General features: G+C 47.7%; 1 protein-coding gene across 2 annotated transcripts in view; it reads right to left on the minus strand.

Moving 5' to 3' along the window:
* Nucleotides 1–16,139: 16,139 nt before the first annotated feature.
* Nucleotides 16,140–26,339, minus strand: part of LOC127580696 (sushi, von Willebrand factor type A, EGF and pentraxin domain-containing protein 1-like) — a 61,424-nt gene continuing 51,224 nt past the window's right edge. The window contains exons 13-15 of one of the 2 annotated variants that reach the window (XM_052034454.1): nt 25,536–25,611; nt 23,811–23,922; nt 16,140–21,038 (exon numbers count right to left, since the gene is read on the minus strand). In XM_052034454.1, coding sequence (XP_051890414.1) covers nt 23,832–23,922; nt 25,536–25,611 — 167 coding nt within the window. In that variant the 3' untranslated portion in view covers nt 16,140–21,038; nt 23,811–23,831. The remainder of the gene's footprint in view (nt 21,039–23,810; nt 23,923–25,535; nt 25,612–26,339) is intronic. The other variant, XM_052034455.1, reaches the window with a different exon arrangement.

Here is a 26,339-nt window from a genome sequence, read left to right on the forward strand (position 1 = left end):
GCGCGATCGGGGGCGGGGTGTTTCCCTGTGACAGATGCAGCGGCGCCATCTTTCATCAAGGCAACTTTCTCAGCGGGGCAGCGGAGCCTGGAGCCGGGCAGGGGGCAAGGTGCAAGGTGCAGGGGGATTATGGCCATATGCACAGGAGCAGGGCAGGGGGTTATGGCCATGTGCACAGGTGCAGGGCAGGGGTCAGGGGGTTATGGCCATGTTGCACAGGTGCAGGGCAGGGGGTCAGGGGGTTATGGCCATGTGCACAGGTGCAGGGCAGGGGGTCAGGGGTTTATGGCCATGTGCACAGGTGCAGGGCAGGGGGTCAGGGGTTTATGGCCATGTGCACAGGTGCAGGGCAGGGGGTCAGGGGGTTATGGCCATGTGCACAGGAGCAGGGCAGGGGGTTATGGCCATGTGCACAGGTGCAGGGCAGGGGGTCAGGGGTTTATGGCCATGTGCACAGGTGCAGGGCAGGGGGGTTATGGCCATGTGCACAGGTGCAGGGCAGGGGGTCAGGGGTTTATGGCCATGTGCACAGGTGCAGGGCAGGGGGTCAGGGGTTTATGGCCATGTGCACAGGTGCAGGGCAGGGGGGTTATGGCCATGTGCACAGGTGCAGGGCAGGGGGTCAGGGGTTTATGGCCATGTGCACAGGTGCAGGGCAGGGGGGTTATGGCCATGTGCACAGGTGGCAGGGCAGGGGGTCAGGGGTTTATGGCCATGTGCACAGGTGCAGGGCAGGGGGTCAGGGGTTTATGGCCATGTGCACAGGTGCAGGGCAGGGGGGTTATGGCAATGTGCACAGGTGCAGGGCAGGGGGTCAGGGGGTTATGCCATGTGCACAGGAGCAGGGCAGGGGGTCAGGGGGTTATGGCCATGTGCACAGGTGCAGGGCAGGGGGTCAGGGGGTTATGGCCATGTGCACAGGAGCAGGGCAGGGGGTTATGGCCATGTGCACAGGTGCAGGGCAGGGGGTCAGGGGGTTATGGCCATGTGCACAGGTGCAGGGCAGGGGGTCAGGGGTTTATGGCCACGTGCACAGGTGCAGGGCAGGGGGGTTATGGCCATGTGCACAGGTGCAGGGCAGGGGGAGTTATGGCCATATGCACAGGTGCAGGGCAGGGGGTCAAGCATTTATGGCCATGTGCACAGCAGCAGGGCAGGGGGTCAGGGGGTTATGGCCATGTGCACAGGAGCAGGGCAGGGGGTTATGGCCATGTGCACAGGACCAGGGCAAGGGGTCAGGGGTTTATGGCCACGTGCACAGGTGCAGGGCAGGGGGTGTTATGGCCATGTGCACAGGTGCAGGGCAGGGGGTCAGGGGTTTATGGCCATGTGCACAGGTGCAGGGCAGGGGGTCAGGGGGTTATGGCCATGTGCACAGGAGCAGGGCAGGGGGTTATGGCCATGTGCACAGGAGCAGGGCAGGGGGTCAGGGGGTTATGGCCATGTGCACAGGTGCAGGGCAGGGGGTCAGGGGTTTATGGCCATGTGCACAGGTGCAGGGCAGGGGGTCAGGGGTTTATGGCCATGTGCACAGGTGCAGGGCAGGGGGGTTATGGCCATGTGCACAGGTGCAGGGCAGGGGGGTCAGGGGTTTATGGCCATGTGCACAGGTGCAGGGCAGGGGGTCAGGGGTTTATGGCCATGTGCACAGGTGCAGGGCAGGGGGGTTATGGCCATGTGCACAGGTGCAGGGCAGGGGGTCAGGGGGTTATGGCCATGTGCACAGGAGCAGGGCAGGGGGTCAGGGGGTTATGGCCATGTGCACAGGTGCAGGGCAGGGGGTCAGGGGGTTATGGCCATGTGCACAGGAGCAGGGCAGGGGGTTATGGCCATGTGCACAGGTGCAGGGCAGGGGGGTCAGGGGGTTATGGCCATGTGCACAGGTGCAGGGCAGGGGGTCAGGGGTTTATGGCCACGTGCACAGGTGCAGGGCCAGGGGGGTTATGGCCATGTGCACAGGTGCAGGGCAGGGGGAGTTATGGCCATATGCACAGGTGCAGGGCAGGGGGTCAAGCATTTATGGCCATGTGCACAGCAGCAGGGCAGGGGGTTATGGCCATGTGCACAGGAGCAGGGCAGGGGGTTATGGCCATGTGCACAGGACCAGGGCAAGGGGTCAGGGGTTTATGGCCACGTGCACAGGTGCAGGGCAGGGGGTGTTATGGCCATGTGCACAGGTGCAGGGCAGGGGGTCAGGGGGTTTATGGCCATGTGCACAGGTGCAGGGCAGGGGGTCAGGGGGTTATGGCCATGTGCACAGGTGCAGGGCAGGGGGTCAGGGGTTTATGGTCATGTGCACAGGAGCAGGGCAGGGGGTCAGGGGTTTATGGCCATGTGCACAGGTGCAGGGCAGGGGGTCAGGGGGTTATGGCCATGTGCACAGGAGCAGGGCAGGGGGTTATGGCCATGTGCACAGGAGCAGGGCAGGGGGTCAGGTGGTTATGGCCATGTGCACAGGTGCAGGGCAGGGGGTCAGGGGTTTATGGGTCATGTGCACAGGAGCAGGGCAGGGGGTCAGGGGTTTATGGCCATGTGCACAGGTGCAGGGCAGGGGGTCAGGGGTTATGGCCATGTGCACAAGTGCAGGGCAGGGGGGTTATGGCCATGTGCACAGGAGCAGGCAGGGGGTCAGGGGAGTTATGGCCATGTGCACATGTGCAGGGCAGTGGGTCAGGGGGTTATGGCCATGTGCACAGGAGCAGGGCAGGGGGTTGTCATGGCCATGTGCACAGGTGCAGGGCAGGGGGTCAGGGGGTTATGGCCATGTGCACAGGTGCAGGGCAGGGGGTCAGGGGTTATGGCCATGTGCACAGGTTGCAGGGCAGGGGGTCAGGGGGTTATGGCCATGTGCACAGGAGCAGGGCAGGGGTGTTATGGCCATGTGCACAGGACCAGGGCAAGGGGTCAGGGGGTTATGGCCATGTGCACAGGTGCAGGGCAGGGGGTCAGGGGTTTATGGCCACGTGCACAGGTGCAGGGCAGGGGGGTTATGGCCATGTGCACAGGTGCAGGGCAGGGGGAGTTATGGCCATGTGCACAGGAGCAGGGCAGGGGGTCAGGGGTTTATGATCATGTGCACAGGTGCAGGTCAGGGGGGGTTATGGCCATGTGCACAGGAGCAGGGCAGGGGGTGAGGGGTTTATGGCCCATGGCACAGGAGCAGGGCAGGGGGTCAGGGGTTTATGGCCATGTGCACAGGTGCAGGGCAGGGGGTCAGGGGTTTCTGGCCATGTGCACAGGTGCAGGGCAGGGGGGTTTATGGCCATGTGCACAGGTGCAGGGCAGGGGGTCAGGCGTTTCTGGCCATGTGCACAGGTGCAGGGCAGGGGGGTTATGGCCATGTGCACGGGTGCAGTGAAGTGCAGGTCTACCTGCTTGCTCCAGCATCACAGTCACTTCGGACAACACAGAATGTAAATTGTACATAAAATTATACCATACAGTGAAAATAAAACTCTGCAGAAACAGACCTTAGTACATAATGAAACAAAGACACAAATGAAGACAAGTCCACGGCAGTGCAAGAGGTGGTCCGTAGTGTCCCATTTCTGAGGGAGGGTTAGGGTTGTTCAGGTTGGTTCAGGACCTGATGGTTGAAGGGAAGTCACTGTTCCTGAACCTGCTGGTGTGGGGACTTCAGGCTTCTGTATCTCCTGCCCGATGGGAGCTGCCAGAAGACAGCACGGCCCTGATGTTTGGGATCCTTGATGATAGATACCGCCTTCTTGCTGCAGCGCCTCCTGTAGATGCTGTCAGTGGTGGGGAGGGCTGTGTCCACAACACAACCCCCTGCCGCCTCTTGTGTTCAATGCAGGGTCTCGACCTGAAACATTAACCATCCCTCCCCCTCCACAGCTACTGCTCGGACCACTGAGTCTCTCCAGCAGCTTGTTTTTTGGCTTCATCTTTCTCGCGATTTGCTCCGGACACACGGAGAGGCTCTCCAAAACAGGAACCATGAGACATACAGCAGCAGCAATTCCGGATTTCCCACGGATGCTGCTGCTATATATAGTATCTAGTTCACTACCGATTGCTGCATTCAGGACCATCAGTGGAGGGTGGGATTGGAAGGCAAGGGGTCTTTGAAGCTGTGTGCCTGATGCTACATGCACTCAACTGCTTCCTGTTTGCTTTATGCCACCGTGGGTTGGGGTATTGTACATAGCAGGTCAGGAAGTCAGACAGTAGACAGTCAGAATCTGTTCCCCAGGGTAGAAATGTCAACACCAGAGGACGTACTTTTAAGGTTAGAGGGGGGAAGTTTAAAGGTGACGTGAGGGGCAAGTTTTTACGCAGAGAGTGGTGGGTGCCTAGAATGGGTCACCAGGGGTAGCAGTGGAAGCAGGCAGTTTGGGGGGGTTTAAGAGGCTTTTAGACAGACCCATGAATATGAAGGGAATAGAGGGATATGGATGATACACAGGGGGAGAACATTTAGTATCAGCACAACATTGTGGGCTGAATAGCCTGTCCCGTGCTGGACTGTTCTATGTTCTACGAAATGCTCAGCAGATCAGAGTGTCCGTGGAGAGGGGAAAAACTGGGTTAATATTACAGCCAGACAAAACACGATAATCCACTGTCTGACCATTTGGAAATCCCAGTGGTTCAGCACCTGGCACACCGGGTGATGCCTGTCATGTTCCAGTTCCGCTCCCCAAACCCCAGTCTCTGCACCCCCCTCCCAATTCTCTGGGGCCCCAGTTTCCACATCTCCTCTGATTCTGCAGGATCCTGCCTCCCATGTTCCCGTTCAACTCACTGTGACTCCAATTTTAGTCCATTTTAGGGCAAAGTGATCAAAGTGGTCCCAGTGTTGCTAAACTCTAGTGATAAGGGTTGTGCCGGTTGGTTCAAGAACTGAATGGTTGAAGGGAAGTCGTTGTTCCTGAACCTGGTGGTGTGGGACTTCAGGCTTCTGTACCTCCTGTCCAATGGAAGCTGTGAGAAGATGGCACGGCCTGGATGGTGGGGATCCTTGATGTTGCCTTCTTGAGGCAGCACCTCCTGTAGATACTCCCGATGGTGGGGAGGGATGTGCCCGTGATGTGTTGGGCAGAGTCCACTACTCTCTGCAGCTTCTTACATTCCTGCACATTCGAATTGCTGTACCAGCTGTGATGCAACCAGTCAGGACACTTTCAACAGGACATCTGTAGAAGTTTGTTGGAGTGTTCAGTGATAAGCTGAACCTCCTTCACCTCCAAGTAAAGACGCTGGTGCATTTTCCTTATGGTTGCATCTACGTGCTGGGCCCAGGACAGGTCATCCAAGATGTTAATTCCCAGGAATTTAAAGCTGCTGACCCTCTCCACCATAAAGTGTCACAGTTACAGAGAAAGTGCAGTGCAGGGAGACAATAAGGTGCAAGGTCATAACGCGGTAGATTGTGAGGTTAAGAGTCCATTTTATTGTACGAGGGAACCGTTCAATAGTCTTATAACAGTGGGATAGAAGCTGTCCTTGAGCCTGGTGGTACGTGCTTTCAGGCTTTTTTATCTTCTGCCCAATGGAGAGGGGAGAAGAGACAATGTCCGGGGTGGGTGGGGTCTTTGGTTATGCTGGCTGCTTTACTGAGGCAGGGAGAAGTGTAGACAGAGGTCCATGGAGGGGAGGTTGGTTTCCGTGATGCGCTGAGCTGTGTCCACAACACTCTACAGTATTTTGCAGTCCCAGGCAGAGCAGTTGCCGTACCAAGCTGTGATGCATCCAGATAGGATGCTTTCTATGGTGCATCGATAAAAGTTGGTGAGTGTCAAAGGGGACATGCCAAATTTCTTTGGCCTCCTGAGGAAGTAGAGGAAATGGTGAGCTTTCTTAGCCATGGCATCTACGTGGTTGGACCAGGACAGGCTGTTGGTGATGTTCACTCCTAGGAACTTGAAGCTGTCAACCCCCTTGACCTCAGCACTGCTGATGTAAACAGGACCATGTGCACCGCCCCCCTTCCTGAAGTCAATGACCAGCTCTTTTGTTTTGCTGACATTGAGGGAAAGGTTGTTGTCATGACACCATGTCACTAAGCTCTCTATCCCCTTCCTGTACTCCGACTTATTATTATTTGAGACACGGCCCACTATGGTGGTATCATCTGCAAACTTGTAGATGGAGTTAGAGCAGAATCTGGCCACACAGTCATGAGTGTATAGAGAGTAGAAGGCTGAGGATGCAGCCTTGTGGGGCACCAGTGTTGAGAATAATCGTGCCGGAGGTGTTGCTGCCTATCCTCACTGATTGCGGTCTATTGGTCAGGAATTCAAGGATCCAGTTGCAGAGGGAGGTGTTGAGTCCCAGGTCTCGGAGTTTGGTGATGAGTTTGCTTGCAATCGTAGTATTGAAGGCAGAGCTGTAGTCAATAAACAACAGTCTAATGTAGGTATCTTTAGGTGCTCCTGAGATGAGTGTAGGGCAGGGAGATGGCGTCCACTGTAGACCTGTTTCGGAGGTAGGCGAATTGCAGTGGGTCGAGGTTTTCCGGGAGGCTGAAGTTAATGCATGCCATGACCAACCTCTTGAAGCACCATGATGGTGGATGTCAGAGCCACCAATCGGTAGTCATTAAGGCACGTTACCTTGTTTTTCTTAGGTTCTGGGTTGATAGTGGTCTGCTTAAAGCAGGTGGGAAGCTCAGATTGAAGCAGGGAGAGGTTAAATATGTCTGCAAATACCCCCACCAGCTGATCTCCACAGGATCTAAGGACACGGCCAGGGACACCATCTGGGCCAGATGCTTTCCACAGCTGGTCTGGGACTCTATTTTGAACTGGTATTGTCTCTTGGCATCTCTGACAGCTTTATGGATGTTGTATCTCGATTTCTTGTAAAGGTCAGGGTCACCTTACTTGAATGCTTCAGTCCTCGACCTCAGTAGGGAGTGGATCTCCCGGTTCCAGTTCCATGGTTTCTGGTTCGGCCCTCTTTGGTACACAGTCCTCAACCCACTTGCTGATAAAGTCTGTGATGGTGGTGACATACTCATCAAGGCTGGCAGCTGAGTCTTTGAACATGGACCAGTCCACTGTCTCAAAGCAGTTGGACAGAAGCTCATCTGCTTCCTCAGACCAGCACTGCATGACTCTCCGTACCAGATCCTCCTGTTTCTGTTTGTATACAGGGAGGAGCACAGGCTGGTGGTCTGATTTCCCAAAGTGAGGGCAAGGGGTGGCTCGGAAGGCGTCTTTGATGGTTGTATAGCAGTGGTCAAGGGTGTTAGGGTCCCTGGTGGGACAAGAGACGTGCTGGTAGTATTTTGGTAACACACTCTTGAGGTTGGCCTGGTTGGGTTAGGGTTAATGAAGAGGGCCTTGGGGTATCCTGTTTCAAGGTTGTTGACCACACAGTATAGCTCACCGAGTGCAGGCTCCATGTCTGTCTGTGGTGGGATGTAGACTGCCGTCAGGATAGCTGAAGCAAACTCCCTTGGCAGATAGAATGGTCGACACTTCACCGTTAGATATTCCAGGCTGGGTGAGCAGGAGCTCGCCAGGACCGTCACGTCCGATCCCCCCAAGTTATTGATTAAGAAGCAGACCCCTCTGCCTTTAACTTTGCCTAAGGACGCTGTATGGTCCATTCGATGAATTGAGAAGCCCTCAGGTTGAATAGCACAATCAGGTGAGGCAGGTGTGAGCCACATTTCAGTGAGACATAGCACACAGCAGTCCCTCAGTTCCCTTTGGTAGGTCAGTCTTGCCCTTGGTTCATCAACTTTGTTCTCAATGGACTGGACCTTAGCTAGTCGTATGCTGGGGAGGGGGGTCTTGTATCCACGTGGTTTCAGCCTCGTCTGCAGCCCAGCCCTCTTACCCCGCTTCCAAAGTAAGTGGCTGCGACTCATTGGTCCTGGAAGTCCTGAAGTGGAGTCACCTGGACTGGAAGGTAAATGACTGCTTAAGGACAGCGGAAACATCTGGACTGGGTGGTTTAACCTCTCTCTGCGAGGGTGCACAGGGACACAATTCTGGAACAGGCTGAAGCACGTGCTGCAGTTCTCTGGCTCTCTGTGGGAATCATTCAGTGTCATATTAAGGGCTGATTAAGGAGCCTTGCAGAGTCGTGCTCTGATTCAAGTCGTAACCAGCACTGGCTACAGGGGAATTCTCCTTGGATCCTGCACAATATTTATCTCTAAACACATGTCAAAAGTTGTATTTTCATTGAGTGTGGTGGAACCACAATTTGAGAGCAGAACACATTGCAGAGGTGCCACCATATCATATCTGTCCACAGTTGAACACAGAACAACACAGGAACAGGCCCTTCGGCCCACCATGTCTGTGCCAAACACGATGCCAAATTAAACTGATCCCTTCTGCCTGCACACGGTCCACATCCCTCCTCTCCCTGCACATTCATGTGTCTGGCTAACAGGCTCTTCAACACAACTACCGTATCTGCTTCCACCCCCCGGCAGCAGGTTCCAGGCACCCACCACTCTGTGCAAAACAAAAACTTGCCCCACACATCCTTTTTAAACTTTCCCCCCTCACCTTAAAGTTATGCCCCCTAGTATACAACATTTCCACCCTGAGAAAAAGATTCTGGCTGTCTACCCTATCAATGCCTCTCGTAATTATGCAAACTTCTGTCAAGGTCTCCCCTCAGCCTCTGATGCTCCAGAGAAAACAACCCAAGTTTGTCCAACCTCTCCTCATAGTTAATTCCCTCTAATCCAGGCAGCATCCTGGTAAACCTCCTCTGAACCTTGGTAGGCTGCTATGGAAAGTTAGATCACATGGATCCAAGGAGAGCTGGTTAACTGGATACAGAATTGGCTTGATGGTAGGAGGCAGGGGGTGATGGTGGAAGGCTGTTTCTCGGACTGGAGGCCCGTGACCAGTGGTGTTTCCCAGAGGTTGGTGCTGGGCCCATTGCTGATTGTCGTCTATATCAATGATTTGGATGAGAACGTACAAGGCACGGTTAGTAAGTTTGCAGATGACACCACAATAGGTGGTGTCATTGACAGTGAAGATGGTTATGAGGATTTACAGGGGGATCTTGATCAGCTGGGTAAGTGGGCTGAGGAATGGCAAATGGAGTTTAATTCAGATAAGTTCGAAGTTTTGCATTTTGGGAAGGCAAATCAGGGTAGGACTTGCACTGTGAACGGTAGGGCCCTGGGGAGTGTTATAGAACAGAGGGACCTAGGAATACAATCACATGTTTCCCTTAAAGTGGTATCGCAGTTAGACAGGGTGGTGAAGAAGGCTTTTGGCACGCTGGCCTTCATCAATCAGGGCATTAGGGTTAGAAGTTGGGATGCCATGATGCAGTTGTACAAGATGTTGGTGAGGCCACTTATGGAATATTGTGTTCAGTTTTGGTCACCTTGCTATAGGAAAGATGCCATTCAGCTGGAAAGAGTGCAGGAAAGGAGATTTACAAGGATGTTGCTGGGACTCGAGGGACTGAGTTATGGAGAGAGGTTCAGCAGGTTGGGACATTTTTCAGTGGAGCGTAGGAGAATGAGGGGTGATCTGACAGAGGTGTATAAAATCATGAGGAGCATAGACAGGGTGAATGCGTACAGTCTTTTCCCTAGGGTTGAGGATTCAAGAACTAGAGGGCACAGGTTTAAGGTGGGAGGGGAGAGATTTAATAGGAACTTGGGCTCAACTTTTTCACCCAGAAGGTGGTCAGTAGATGGAACGAGCTGCCAGAGGAAGTGGGTGAGGCAGGTACATTAACAATATTTGAAAGATACTTGAACAGGTACATGGATTGGAAAGGGTTAGAGGGATATGGGCCAGATGTCGGCAAATGGGACTGGCTTAGGTAGGAAACTTGGTCAGCATGGACTAGTTGGGCCGAAGGGTCCGTTTCCACACTGTATGACTCTATACCTGCACACAGTACTCCAAGTGTGACCTAACTAAAGTTTTATACAACCGCAATACGACTTCTTGATTCCTACACTCTATGCTCCTAGTGATGAAGATGAGGATAACCTTCCATTCCAGAACCCCATGTAGGAGTTTATACAGCTGTTGGGCTAACAGAGCAATACACACTTTGGGAGGATAAAAAGGCTGTGAGATCTACAATGAAAGGTGGGACCCGAAGTACTGAGGAACAAAGGAATCTTGCTGTATACGTCCATGGGTGTTGTAACAACAATATTTTAAAATTCATTCCTTGTTCTTTCCTGATTCAGCAGCAAGAGATATCCTCAAACAAAGGAGGCACTGCACACGTGGTAAAGGCTATAGAAACTACTTTACTAGAGTTACATGAAAAATAAAATACAGAAAGGAAGAAGAATACAAAATACAGAAAGAAGCAATACTCATCAATGAACGGATCTGTATAATGCCTTTTGGGAACCTCAGGAGTCCGACCGCCTCCTGCCTGTGTCTCAGCACCAGTCCTGACCCAGCCTCAGGGAAGGTCTCAGTTTGCGCAAAGAAGGTGCCCCTTGTTATACCCTCAAAATCATAACATAACTTTTACCCCAGTACTTTTCCGTTCCTCAGTGGTACCAGCCTGTACCGTCTTATCACTTGTGACCTTCAGCCTAAACACATAACTTAGTAACAGACACCACAGGTCTGTAAAGAAGAAAACATTTTTCACCAGTATGTAATCTCAAGGATGTGCATCTGTACTCCTGAAAGTTCTCAAAACATTCCCACGTTCCGAGCTGACACCATGTTGTGTTACACACTACTGCACATACTAAGGAGGAATCAGAAATAACTGTTGACTAATTTAACTCTTTCCTCACAGGTGTGTGCCTTCATTAGCCAGCACAGGGATATGAGAGCAGGGAAGTTATGGTACAACTTTATAAAATGTTGGTCAGACCACAGCTGGAGCACTGTGTACAGTTCTGGTCACCACACATTGAACGGTTCCCTTATACAAGGAGATGCACTCTGACCTCATGATCTACCTTGTTGTGACCTTGCACCTTATTGCACTGCACTTTCTCTGTAGCTGTGACACTTTACTCTGTACTGTTATTGTTTTTACCTGTACTACCTCAATGGACTCTGTACTAACTCAATGTAACTGCACTGTGTAATGAATTGACCTGTACGATCGGTTTGCAAGGCAAGTTTTTCATTGTACCTCGGTACAAGTGACAATAATAAACCAATACACTACAGGAAGGAGGTGACTGCACTGGAGAGGGTGCAGAGGGGATTCACCAGCATGGTGCCTGGGAATGAAGGGTTCCCATTATTGAGAGACCAGATAGGCTAAGGTTGCCTTTCTTGGAACGGAGGAGGCCGAGTCAGGACCTGATTGAGGTATACAAAATTGAGGGACATAGATCATGAGAAACCTTTCTCCATAGCAGAGATGACCATAACCAGAGGGCACAGGGTTAAGGCAAATGATAGGAAGTTTAGAACAGATGAGAAAAAAAAATTCATTGGGTGGTTGCAATCTGGAACGCACTGCCGAAGGTGGAAGGGAAGCCTGGTACTCCCGGTTATTTAGATGAGCACTTAAATCACCAGGGCACAGGAGGCTACAGGCCAAGGGTGGGGAATGGGGTTTGTGTTGATAACAATGGCATGGCTGGCATGGGTTTGCTGTACAACTGAGTCACAAAAACCTGTTCATTAAACACCCCCATATTTATCAGTGCAATTCACAAAGAAATATCTTCTTTTCCCAGTGGGCCCAAGATGCAGTGCCAAATCAGGGTGGGATCATTTACACCATACATTCCTTCTGTACAGCTGGGTGTGTGAATATGAGATGTTCTGCAGTTAAGCCACAAACCAGAGGTAAATGTCTAGATCATTGCACTTGTTTGATGGTGGAATCTGGTCTAGTGAGGAAAATGTCATACAGTGCACTTTCCACACAGTTCTCTCCCCACCTCCCAAACAAAAAATGTTCTGGGAGCTTTGAGAATTTTCTTTTTTTTAAAACAAGCTGATTCATGCAAGCACAAAGAAGTGAAAAACAATTAAAAGTGAAGACAGACAGACATCAGTTACTTCATCAAAGACCAAATGCAGTGGAATCATTCATCCATAACAGACACACACATTCTGGGAAGGCTTCCTGAGACTTGGCAGCAGTTGTCACGTTACAGTCTTCCTTCTGGGTGTTACAAAAGGGAAGTACAGTAATACATCAACCATCAGTCAGCTGTTTATACAGTCATAGAGCACTACAGCACAGCCCCTTTGGCCCAACTAATCCATGCTGACCTGGTTTTCTGCCTAGTCCCATCTACTAGCACCTGGACCATATCCCTCCAAACCCCTCCCATCCTTGTGCCTATCCAAACTTCTCTCCAACGTTACAATTGAACCCGCATCCACCACTTCCGCTGGCAGCTCGTTCCACACTCGCACCACCCTCTGAGTGAAGTAGTTCCCCATCAGATTCCCCTTAAATATTTCACCTTACACCCTAAACCTATGTCCTCTAGTTCTAGTCTCACCCAACCTGAGGGGAAAAAGCCTGCATGCATTCACCCTATCGATACCCCTCATAATTTTGTATACCTCTATAAGATCTCCCCTCATTCTCCTGCGCTCCAGGGAATAAAGTCCTAACCTATTCAACCTTTCCCCGTAACTTAGGTCCTCAAGTCCCGGCGACATCCGTGTAAATTTTCTCTGCACTCTTTCAAGCTGATTGATATCTTTCCTGTAGGTAGGTGACCAGAACTGCACACAATACTCTAAATTTGGCTTCACCAACGTCTTATACAACTTCAACATAACGTCCCAACTCCTGTACTCAATGCCCTGATTTATGAAGGCCAATGTGCCAAAAGCTCTCTTTACGACCCTATCTACCTGTGACACCACTTTCAAGGAACTATGGATCTGTATTCTCAGGTCCCTCTGTTCTACCACACACCTCAGAGCCCTACCATTCACTGTGTAAGTCTTACCCTGGTTTGTCCTCCCAAAGTGCATCACCGCACACTTGTCTGCATTAAATTCCATCTGCTATTTTTCAGCCCATTTTCCCAGCTGGTCAAGATCATGCTGCAAGCTTTGATAGCCTTCCTCGCTGTCCACTACACCCCCAGTCTTGGTGTCATCCACAAATTTGCTGATCCAGTTTGCCACATTATTATCTAAATCACTAATATAGATGATAAACAACAAAGGACCCAGCACCGATCCCTGGGGTACACCACTAGTCACAGGCCTCCAGTCAGAGAGACAACCATCTACTACCACTCTCTGGCTTCTCCTGCTAAGCCAACATTGAATCCAATTGACTAATTCATCCTGAATGCCAAGCGACTTAACCTTCTGGAGCAGCCTCCCATGCGGGACTTTGTCAAAGACCTTGCTAAAGTCCATGTAGACAATGTCCACTGTCTTCCCTTCATCAACCTTCCTGGTAACCTCCTCAAAGAGCTCTATAAGAGTGGTTAGACATGACCTGCCACGCACAAAGCCATGTTGACTATCCCCAATCAGGCCCTGTCTATCCAAAACTTATATATCCTGTCCCTTAGGACACCTTCCAATAATTTACCCACAACTAATGTCAGGCTCACCAGCCTATAATTTCCTGACTTATTCTTAGAGCTTTTCTTGAACAATGGAACAACATTAGCTATCCTCCAGTCCTCTGACACCTCACCCATGGCTAAGGACGTTCTAAATATCTGTCAGGGCCCCTGCGTTTCTGTACTAGCTTCCCACAAGGTCCGAGGGGACACCTCGTCAGGCCCTGGGGATGTATCCACTCTAATTCGCCTCAACCAACAAGCACCTCGTCTTCCGTAATCCAGATACAGTCCATGACCTCACTACTCTTTTTCCTCAGTTCCTTAGACTCTGTATGTCTTTCAAGTAAACACAGATGCAAAAAATCTATTTAAAATCTCCCCCATCTCTTTTGGCTCTATGCATAGATGACCACACTGACCTTCAAAAGGACCAATTTTGTCTCTTGCTACCCTGGCACAGTAGTGTAGTAGTTAGTATAATGCTTTTACAGTGCCAGCGACCTGGATTCAATTCTGGCTGCTGTCTGTAAGGAGTTTGTACGTTCTCCCCGTGTCTGCGCGGGTTTCCTCCGGTTTCCTCCCACATTCCAAAAAGACATACAGGTTAGGAAGTTGTGGGTGTGGTACGTTGGCGCCAGAAGCGTGGCGACACTTGCGGGCTGCCCCCAGAACACTATGCAAGAAGATGTATTTCACTGTGTGTTTTGATGTACATGTGACTAATGAAGATATCTTATCTCTTCCCTTTCCCTCTCTTGACAGTCACCCAGCTACCTGCCTCCCGCAACTTAGGTGTGACTGCTTCCCTGTAACTCCTGTCTATCAACCCCTCAGTCTCCCAAATGATCCGAAGGTCATCCAGCTCCAGCTCCCTAACATGGTCTGTAAGGAGCTACAGCCGGATGCACTTCTCACAGGTGTAGTCATCAGGGACACTGGAGGTGTCCCTGACTTCCCACACCCTGCAAGAGGAACAAACTACTGCCCTGGGTGTCATTCCCACTGCTCTACCTGTGCAATAATAAAGAAAGAGAACTTAACAGAACCTCACCTTAGCCTCCACCCCTTCACACCTAAGCCTCTTGAGCCACAGACTCAGCTCCCCGCCCTTACACTGGCCCACTCACACAATGGCTGCTCCACTTTATGCTACCTGTCTTTTATTGGCTGAGTTGCCACACACTTAGCCAATCAGAAACAACTTTAAAAAAAAGCTGCTGGCTCCTCCCCTCTGCTGCTCTGGCTGCTGGAACCACAAAAAAAACAACTCCCAACTGAAAAACAACTTTAATACAGTCGTTGGGGAGACTGCACTCGGGAGTATTGTGTGCCGTCCTGCTTGTCATACTATAGGATTAAACAGGAAAGAGTGCAAGAAAGATTCACCAAGATGTTGCTGGGACTGGAGGGCTTGAGATAAGGAGAGGCTGGACAGGCTGGGACTTTTTACCCTGGAGCAAAGGAGGCTCAGGGGTGATCTTAGAGGTTTATAAAATCAAGAGAGGCATCAATAAGGTGGATGATCACAGTCCTTTTCCCAGGGTAGTGGAGTCTAAGACTAGAGGGCATAGATGGGTACAATTACAATGTTTAAAACAGTTGGACAGGTACATGGATAGGAAAGGTTCAGAAGGATATCGGCCAAATGGGATTAGCTCAAGTAGGCAGTTAGGCTGAAGGGCCCATTCCCTGCTGTATAACTTTATCACTGTAAATCTTTCCACATCTGGCTTTCACCCAGAATTTTATGACTGAGGAATTTGTCGTCTTTTATTCAACCAGAATGGTGTAGTGCTTTCAGTGTGCAATTACTTTCCTTCGTATGAGGATATTTCCAAAAGGTCCAACTGTAACTGCAGCTTTAATTGTTGGAGAAATAAAACCATTTAGTATTTTATTCTTGCCTTCTTTTACAAAAGTGCTAATCTGACTGCGACATAGATGGAGCACCAGGAAGTGCATCAAGGGCAACACCCACTGCCTGTCAAGGGGTTTACGTGGTTAGACATGTTGATCAAAAGCAAGAGATTCGAATAACTCTGGCAAGCAAGAGGAAACGTGCATTTATATCACAATTATGTTCATTGGTAAATTGGTTTATTATTGTCACATGTACAGAGGTACAGTGAAAATTTCCCTGGCCCTACACTCATCTCTGGAGCATCTGGACAGTAAAGACACCTACGTTAGACTACTGTTTATTGACCACAGCTCTGCCTTCGATATTATAATTCCATACAAACTCATCACCGAACTCCGAGACCTGGGATTCAACACCTCCCTTTGCAACTGGATCCTTGACTTCCTGACCAACAGAACACAATCAGTGAGGATAGGCAGCAATACCTCCGCCATGATTATTCTCAACACTGGTGCCCCACAAGGCTGCGTCCTCAGCCCTCTACTCTACTGCCGATACACTCATGACTGTGTGGCCAGATTCTGCTCTAACTCCATCTACAAGTTTGCAGATGACACCACTGTAGTGGGCCGTATCTCAAATAATGATGAGTTTGCTTGGAATTATAGTATTGAAGGCGGAGCTGTCGTCAATAAACAATAAACAATGTAGGTGTCTTTACTGACCAGATGCTCCAGAGAAGGAGATAGAGAGCCTAGTGACATGGTGACATGACAACAACCCCTCCCTCAATGTCAGCAAAACAAAAGAGCTGGTCATTGACTTCAGGAAGGGGGGTGGGCGGGTGAGGGGCGCACATGCTCCTGTCTAAGGTGCTGAGGTCAAGAGGGTTGAGAGCTTCAAGTCCCTAGGAGTGAACATCACCAATAGCCTGTACTGGCCCTACCATGTAGATGCCATGGCCAAGAAAGCCCACCAGCGCCTCTACTTCCTGAGGAGGCTAGAGAAATTTGGCATGTCCCCTTTGACCCTCACCAATTTGTATTGATGCACCATAGAAAGCATCCTATCCGTATGTATCATGGCTTGGTATGGCAACTGCTCTGCCCGCGACCGCAAGAAACTGCAGAGAGTTGTGGACACAGCCCAGCGCATCACGAAAACCAGCCTTCCCTCTATGGACTATACCTCTCGCTGCCTCAGTAAAGCAGCCAGCATAATCAAACACCCCACCCACCCTGCACATTCTCTCTTCTCCCATCGGGCAGAAGATTAAAAAGCCTGAAAGCACGTACCACCAGGGTCAAGGACAGCTTCTATTCTGCTATTATTTCCATAAGATGGACTCTTGACCTCACATCCACCTCGTTATGACCTTGCACCTTATTGTCTGCTTGCACTGCACTTTCTCTGTAACTGTGACACTTTATTCTGCACTCTGTTATTTTCCATTTTACCACTTCGATGCATTCTGCGATGAATTGATCCATATGAATGATATGCAAGACAAGTTTTTCACTGTACCTTGGTACATGTAACAATAAACCAATTTACCATCTATGCAGATCATTTCATCACATCAGGGATATGGACATTGTGTGGGCAGAAGGGATTAGTTTAGTAGGCTTTTAATTATTAGTTTAATTAGTTCGGTACAACATCAAGGGCCAAAGGGCCTGTTACTGCGCTGCTGGGTCTATTTTATTCTATTCTATTCTTTAGTAAATTCCCCACGTTCCGTGACAGCAGCTTCCAAATCGATATCCAGTATCACATGGATAGACAACGGTAGCAGGCACACCATCCTGACACGGAAGCATACTAGCCTTTCTTCTTTTTCACTGGTCTAACTCCTAGAACCCTGTTCCCAAAGACACCGCAGGAGTACCTTCACTGTCGTCTGCAGTAGCTCGAGGTAGCTCACCACCACCAGCTGAAGGGCAATTAGAGAGAAGTAGTGCTGGCATTGCCAGCAAAACCCACACCCCAAGAACTGAACATTTCTTGATTGATCATCCAGGAACTGGTGTAAAGATCATGTGACAAACACAATAGAAAATCTTGCAGTGAACAGGGGGAGTGATGTGCAGTTGTAGCTACTACAGGAAGGGGAAGGGTGGAGTCCATGACCGGTCTGCTCAAGGATCATTTCACCTACAAGATTACAAATATTTAACCCCAGAAACAGAGCCAGCAGGATATTAACAGACATTGAAGGGGAGGCCAACTGCTTACTGAAGTGGCTCTGATGCAGAAACCACAATAAACATGCTTGACACATTCTCTCAAGGACTGTTATAGTCAACTACAAGCAGCAACCAGATGTAATCAGAAGTCACAAATCATTCAGCAGAATAGAAGCTTGAAGATAGCAAACAAGCCTCAAATTGTACATATTGTATCCTGCAACAGAGTGAAGCCTGGCATTTTCCCAATGCATAGATGAGGCAAAAGAGCAAAATATATTCACATTGTGTAAAAATGAGGCAACTGCAGGCAAGTTTAAGGAAAATTTCAGACAAATATTACAAACAAAAGAAAGGTGCGTCACATCTAAAACTCAAGACATTGATCAACAAGCACTCCACTTGTGGGGAACAGCAGCTGTCGAGTATGGCTGTGTCGACACTGGAGGTAGAGGCAATAATACTGAGGGACTTGGGCACAAGTGGGAATGTGGAGTTAGGTCACTGACTGAACAATGGCACAGGCACAACTGGTATGGTGATGGCGCAGTGGTTAAGTTACCAGCCTCATAATCCAGAGAGCCAAGCTCAAACCATCTATGGCTACAGTGGAATGGTAAATTCAGTTAACAGTGTGGACTTTGGAAAAACTACAATTGATCATAGTAGCACTGACCACAAATGCACTGGACTGCCAATAAAGACCACTTGCTTCAATAATGTCCTGCAGGAGTGCAGTTCCTATCCCAATCTGACCTACACAAGACTCCAAAGTCACCCCATGTAGTTGCCCATTAAAGCCAATGGAATGGCCTTGGAACCCACCCAAATGTAGGCAGCCACCACCACACTTTCAACAGGGAAGGCCTCGTCAGGTTACCAAGATCTGGCCATACAGTAATGGTGAGATCCCAGAGGCTTCAATAAGGACAGTGACTACCCACTTTGTCGTTTAAATGAACAACCAATAATCAGCCTGGCAATCATTGGGCACCATAAAAGGCAGGAAACAAGAGAAATTAAAAAGTGCATTGATTTTATTGACATGAGCAGTTGAGATAAGAGTACTTAAATGATATTTAATGTTGGAATATTAGCTCCAAAGCTGCACAGGTTCCTTTAGGCACAAACTGCAAGTTAATCAACTTTCACCATATTTTGAAAGTTTAGCTATTTTTCTGCGTAGTGATTTTAGATTCAGAACTTACTAAGTCTTGTACATAATAAGACCCAATGTCAAAGATTTTGAAAATGTACTGCAAAATGAACAAGTAGGCACGGTGTTCCAGTGTGAAGATGAGCCCTGAGCCCTGCGCATCAAAATATGTTATACAGTAGAGGCCTCAGGATGTTTATCTGGGTCTTTACCATCCAGAACCATGAACTTAGTTCAAAAAGCACTAGTGAGATGTGTGTTGTGAACATTCAAAAGCAAATGGTAATTTCAACCTTAATTATACTAATAAATAACATCAGGCAAATAAAGAAAACGCCAAATTTTAGCAATAAGGCGCCAATATTGCAACCACTGCTGAAGTACAAGAATCCTTTTGCACTCTATTTGCTTTACAATTATAAAGTGAAAAGCTAAGTTGCAAGCCAAGAGCTCAATTCTACTGCACCTTGGAATTTCTAAATAAGTAGTTAAGGCCACAATGTGCATTATTCACACAACCCGGGCAACAAACTGAATCCTTGATCCACAACAGGAAGGTGGTTGCATAGATGAGAACTTTACATGCTCTGGTTATCTGAGCGACTCCCATCTGTTTCGCCAACAAAGACCCACAGCATTTCTCAGCCATGCTCTAGTTCAAATCTCAAATTTTTCCCCCAAACTCTTCTGATCGCAACCCAACTTCCCACAGGGTTCCAGTCACTGGATCTCCATCTGGGTCCCAAATATTTTGCCTCAAAACTCCCACTCTGATCCTGTTTCCTGGCATTTTTTCACCCCCAATTCTCCCCAACTCTCAACACACGGAGGCTGACCAGGATCGAAGGTTAATCTGCACCCAATCTCAGTTGCCAATAACATTTATCCCAATGGCTAAAAGCAACTAAAGGAGGATAATATCAGGAAACAGTTCACACCTGCAGCTTTTAACTGAAGACCAAAGCACCGGATTACATATACCCAACAAATTATTTTATGCAGCCTTATTGTGCAGTCAATTGGCAAAGAATTATATTTGAGCATCATTACAATTTTTCATTTTTTTCTAAAAAAGCAAATCAGAATAAAGTGCCTCCCAACTACTAGCCACCCCTTAAACTGGCAAACTTTAACCCTCTGAAGTTATTTCCGATAAGCTCTCTGTTTGACAGTGTTGAGGTGCTGCATAGTGGCTGTGTTAAGGTCCTGCACTACACCAAATCCCACACAGATATTTACACCAAATTCAAACTTCTACAGTTCAAAGTCAGAACATAAAGATCTATACAAACAAACATAGTGCCAATGAACAATAATAGTGAGTGAGCTGTGGTCTCACATCAGGGTACCTGCCAGAATTCTGGTCTCTTCTACTTGGGAGACCAGTCCAGCGGTGCCAACCAACCAACCACATACGTGTGTGCATTATTCACAAACTCATGCCTTTGGAAGGGTAATCCTTCCCCGGAATGAGCAGTGCTGTATACACAATGTTTTGCCAGGAGTATCTTGAAAGCAGCACACAGGAAAGAAAGAAAAACGTCTCCTGTGTTAATTTGGCCAAGGAAAAGCTTCATTCAGCTGTGACAGTGCCTCAATGAAATTAATTACAAGTTCCAATCCAGCTTTAAACACACAACTTGACTTTTTTTTTGGGAGTTGTTTTTTTTTGCATCTTCACTTTGGTAAAGGAATGGTTTCTAAGAAGATACGTAAGTACCGTAAGCAGCATGATTTATAAATGCATCCACCATGCGACAAACCCCACTAACCAACATCTATCCAGATGGTTATTACAGTTTGTTGTAACAAATGGACACCCTCTGAACAATAATACTCGGGCACTGGTTTTGCTGATTTCAAAGGCTCCTGGCAAATCAAAACATCAGGTTTAAATAGCAACAAAGCAAAACTAACAACAACAATTTTAAGACCCAATAATTACCTTCATCTGGAGAATTCCATATTCATTATGAATTCAGAAATAACATGAAAAATTATACAATTTGAAGACCTCCAGTAGATAGAGGAACCAGCTCCAACAGCTTCTAATTGTGAAATGTTTTCAGAGAAATACAATTACAAAGTGAAAAAAAATTATCTTCATACTTTCTTTACAATTGACCTGAAGCTTCATGGACATTCCTTTGCAAGAATGGGTACATTTCTATTTAGTCTCCTGCTTTGCAACTTCATTGCCCTTGCACTCAATTTCAACTGAGTTCCAATGAGTGAATCTTCTCATTCATTTTTAAATCATTAAGGAAGCGCAGAGGAATTCAACTGGTTGTCTGCATGGGATACACTTATTCAACACGGCAGGAAGCAGCTTCTGTTCTACAGCCAAGATTAGACAAATTCAAAATGACAATTGTTCAAATTATTGATCTGTGGGAGGAGGAAAGAAACAATTAGAAAGTTTGTAATGCAACGTAGAAAGTTTGGTTAAGAAAGGGATGGTAACAATGCTGAAGTAGTTTGCAAGGGTCATAAAGGCAAGAGTCAAACCGATGATAAAGCCAGGTGGACATCGTTCATTTTCCACTGGGTAAATAAACTCTGCAAATCTAAATAAATTTGTTCATTCAGAGAAAGGCAGAAATGTGACAATGACACTCCTCAGCTGTGCTCTCAAGAGTTAAATTTAATGGAATCAGAGAAATCCTAAAGTCAGTGAGGTCTTTATTCCTTGGAATGTAGGAGAATGAAGGGCAACAGAAATGTTTAAAATTATGTGAGGCATAGATAGGGTGGACAGTAACAGTCTTTTCCCCAGGGTAGGGGAGTCCCAAACTAGGGGGCATAGGTTTAGGGTGAGAGGGGAAAGATTTAAAAGGGACCCGAGGGGCAACTTTTCCACACAGAGGGTGGTGAGTGTATGGAACGAGCTGCCAGAGGAAGTGGGTGAGGCAGGTACAACAGGATCATTTAAGAAGCACTTGGATAGGTACATGGAGGGACAGGGCCTGGAGGGATATGGGCCGAACACAGGAAATTGGGACTCGCTGGGTGGGTACCGTGGTAGGCATGGTCATTGGGGCAAAGGGCCTGTATCTGTGCTGTGTTGCTCTATGACTCCACAAACAGTATTGGTATTGGTTTATTATTGTCACTTATACTGAGGTACAGTGAAAAACTGGTCTTGCAAACCGATCGTACAGGTCAATTCATTACACAGTGCAGTTACATTGAGTTAGTACAGAGTGCATTGAGTTAGTACAGAGTGCATTGATGTAGTACACGTAAAAACAATAACAGTAAAGTGTCACAGCTACAGAGAAAATGCAGTGCAATAAGGTGCAAGGTCACAACAAGGTAGATCGCGAGGTCAGAGTCCAACTCATCGTATAAGGGAACCATTCAATAGTCTTATCACAGTGGGGTAGAAGCTGTCCTTAAGTCTGGTGGTACGTGCCCTCAGGCTTCTGTATCTTCTACCCGATGGAAGAGGAGAGAAGAGAAGAGAGAATGACTTGGGTGGGTGGGGTCTTTGATTGCTGGCTGCTTCACCAAGACAGCGAGAGGTAAAGACAGAGTCCAAGGAGGGGAGGCTGGTGTCCGTGATGCGCTGGGCTGTGTCCACAACTCTCTGCAGTCCCAGGATGTTCAGGTAATATCCCTTAAAGGTCAAGGTTTGAAACAGCAAAACTAAGCTGACCCTTCACACTTACATTTTCAGTAATTGGGAGAGATCATTAAAGATCTGAATGTGGGAAAATCTCCAAAGTCTAAAGGTGTGTCTGTTCCAGACAGAAACAGGCCATTGGCCCAAAGGGTTCATTCTCCTCAAAAATCTCTGTCCATCCCTCTTCATCTCAACCAGCAGCACAGCATTTTACTTTGTTTTCATCCAGCTTCAGTACTACTCAAAATTCCTCTTCATGGGAGTGACCTTCACATTGTTGCTGCTGCCTGCAGTTTCCTCCCTTGATTCTTTTAACACCCTGAGACACATTTCAGTCATTTAGCCACTTCTGATGTTCACCAGGATGTTGCCTGCATTGGAGAGCATTAGCTATAAAGAGAGGTTGGACAAACTTGATTTCTTGGGAGCGTTGGAGGCTGAGGGGTGGCCTGGTTAAAGGCACAGATGGGGTAGAGGGAGTATTTTTCCCAGGGTGGAAATGTCAAATACTAGAGGGCATAGCTTCAAACTAAGAAGGGGAAAGCTTAAAAGAGATTTACATGTAGTGGCAAGTTTTGTTTTAAATACACAGAACGGTAGGCACCTGGAATCCACTTCCAGAGGAGGTGGTGAAAGCAGATATGACAGCAATGTTTGAGAAACATTTAGACAGGCACATGAACAGGCAGGGAGTGGAGGGATATAGACCACATACAGGCAGATGGGATTAGGCTGGTATCATGGTCAGCATGGATATCGTTAGCCAAAGGGTCTGTTCCTGTTCTATCTTCTATAATACTTCCTATTTTATTAATTATCCAAATAGTGACCATCTTGTGTTGCCTGCTCCTGGAATCATTGAAAATTTACTACACAGACTACAACTATTCTGCCATTGAGTCTGTGCCGGGGGAAGCTCCCCAGCATAACCCCACCTTCCAGCACTGGGTTTATGGCCCTTCAGGTTTGGCTTCTTCACATACATCTCCAAGTGCAACAAGTGTTTCTGCCCCATTACCCCTCCTGGTCAGTACCACTCCATGATTTTCCCTAATCTCTCCTCTAATCCCCCTGTCAATCACTGTACCCCTTAGGTGTTTGGCCCTCAGCTACTCTATCCAGACCCAACATCATCTTAAACAAACACCTCAATCAAATCTTCTCTCAACCTCCTCCATTCCAAAGAAAATAACCCTAGCCTATCCAAACTTCCCTCAGAGCAACAAGTCTCCATTACTGGGAACATCCTGCATTTTTAACCACCTAATCCATCAGTTCTTCCACCTTTAAGGATCCATGGTCTTCAGCTCCTCTGCACTTCAGTATCCTCCCGTGGCCTTGCTGCATCTCCCCTAGTGCATCATCTCAAACCTCCGGATTAAATCCACTTTCTGACCACCAACCTTTTATGACATGGATTAGTCTCCAAACCCTGCAATGACACCCTTCAAACAAGTACTTTTAAATGCTTAAACTCTGTCCAAAACACTGCTGGAGATACAAAACCGATTGGTAGGAATTATAAAGCCATGTACCTTTTTTGTTTCAAAAGAGCATTACTGTGTCACTTCATCATTAGCCCTAAGAGGCTTCATCTGATTGGAACCCACTTCTCCATTCTCACAGCCGTTTGTCTTGTTTTTCTGTCTGGAAAGAACAGAAGAACCTAAGAACCAGGAGCAGAAGTCTCTACCATCCAACCCTTCAAGCCTGCTCTGCCATTCATCTTTTGCCTCAGTGACACTTTCCTACACTATCCCCGTATCCCTCCATTCCCTTGATGTTCAGAAACCCATCCCTGCTACAAGCTGTAGTTCACTAAATGATCTGTCAACTTGGATTTATGATAATCTGCAAGTTTTTTTTTGATGTTGTAACTTGCTAATTACATAAGTGTAGACCAGCTGAGGAGTACCTGAAAATGCAGAGTATGGAAGGGGGGGGGGGGGGGGGGGGGGGGGGGGGGAAGGGGGAGTACTCTGATGTGGATTGAGAATTGATTGAAGGAACAGTGGGAATATACAGGGAACTTTCCCATTGGATATCTGTGACTGGTGGGGGTGCTGGGGCTCCAGCTGTTCACGATCTGCATCAGTGATTTGGATGGGATCAAATGTAATATGTTCAAGTTTGACAATGATACAAAGCCGGGTGCCAGTGTGGGCTGCAAACAGGGTGCAGGGGAGATTGAGGATGTACATGGGTGTAAACAGTCATTTGCTGTGGTTATAAACAAAGGCAGCAGATTATTTTTTTAAATGGTGAGAGATTGACAGGCTATGGTATTCGCAGGAACCCGGGTGTCCTTTTACATGAATCACTGAAAGTTAACATACAGGTTTAGCAAGCAATTAGGAAGGCAAATATTATAGACTTTCATTGCAAAAGAACACATCTGGAATACTGCACACATCCAAGGAAGGAAATATAGGGAGCAGCAAAGGTTCACCACACTACTTCCAGGGAAGGGGTGTTTGAAGAAGGAGACACAAAATTAAGGGGTCTTACAGATTAGATGCAGCAATGGCATTTCCTCTGCCTGGGGTGCTCTAGAACCAGGTGTTATAGAATCAAAATAAAAGGGAGGTCATTGAATACAGACAAATTTCTTAACCCAGATGGTGGAAGATCCTTGGAATTCTTTTACCAAGAGGACTACAGAGACTCAGTCGCTGAACTTCTCCATTTCTATCATGAATATTTTTGGATATTAGGAGCTTCATTAAGAATGAAACAGTATTGCTACCTGCAGAAGATATTATTCTCAAACTATTCCCTTTTCAAATGAGGTTGTTTTCTAGCTTTCTATTGACCATACAAAGAGAGGGGAGAGGTTTGCATTTCCACAGCACCTTCCAACAACTAAGGACACTCCAAGCAAAGTACAACCAGAGTTGCCATTAGTTCTGTGGAGAAAAGAATCAAGGGGGGAAGTGGTGCCGAGCTTTAATATGCCAAAGGATGGGCATAGAACACAAGGTTTTGTCACATCTTAAGGAAGTTAATCATGTGTGGAAAATTTCCAGTTATGTCTATTAGAGGGCAAAATAGTGAGAACAGACGAACATACCAATTCAAAGATTTCTCAAATATCAAGACAGATACAGACTCCCAAAACCAATTCTCTTTTCAGTAAATATCAACAGAATTTTCAGCAGAAAATGGAATCATTAAAAGAATGAACTGCAGGGAAATTAGGGCATGATATAGAATTCAGCAGATACAAAATAAATTAATGGTAAATATAAAACACAACTCACCTTTTCATTATTTTGCACACGATTGCAGAAAATATCGCAATTATCACAATCACACAGAGTACCCCAACGCCAATCCCTTTCAAAAGAAAAGGATAAACGCAACGTGAGACTGGCAATTTCAGTGAAGGCTTGGACATACAATTCAACACTTACCTTGGTAGTTGTGCAAGGTAATAAGAATGTTTGTCAAATATGACAACAAATCACCATAACTCCCTCTCCTCTTTGCTCAAAGGGGAACACCCATTTCTCTCGTCTCTCCACATTAACCAAAAACCCTCATCCATGAATATCCTCCTAATAATAGTTGTACAGCACAGAAACAGGCCCCTGGCCCAGCTCGTCCATGCCAATCAATTTGCCTACCCGAGCTAGTCCCATATCCCTCTAAACCTTTCCCATCTACGTATCTGTTCAAATGTCTTTTAAATGTTGTAATTGTACCCCCTCTGCCATTTCCATACACCCACCACCTTCTATGAAAAAGTTGCCCCTCAGATCCCCTTTAAATCTTTCCTCTCTCACCTTAAACCTATGCCCTCAAGTTTTAGACTCCCCTACTCTGGGGAAATAAATTGTGACCTTATCTATGTACCTCATGAGTTTATAAACTTCTGCAAGGTCAGCCCTCAGCCTCCTTCGCTCCAGGGAAAACAGCCCCAGTCTCTCCTTATAACTCAGGTCCCCGAGTCCTGGTAACGTTCTGCACCTTCTCTGGGTTAATCACATCCTTCGTATTGTATGACCACCAGAACTGCACACAATATTCCAGGTGTGATCTCACCAACATCCCATACAGCTGCA

The sequence above is a fragment of the Pristis pectinata genome, chromosome 20 (assembly GCF_009764475.1).
Source record: "Pristis pectinata isolate sPriPec2 chromosome 20, sPriPec2.1.pri, whole genome shotgun sequence".
NCBI lineage: Eukaryota > Metazoa > Chordata > Chondrichthyes > Rhinopristiformes > Pristidae > Pristis > Pristis pectinata.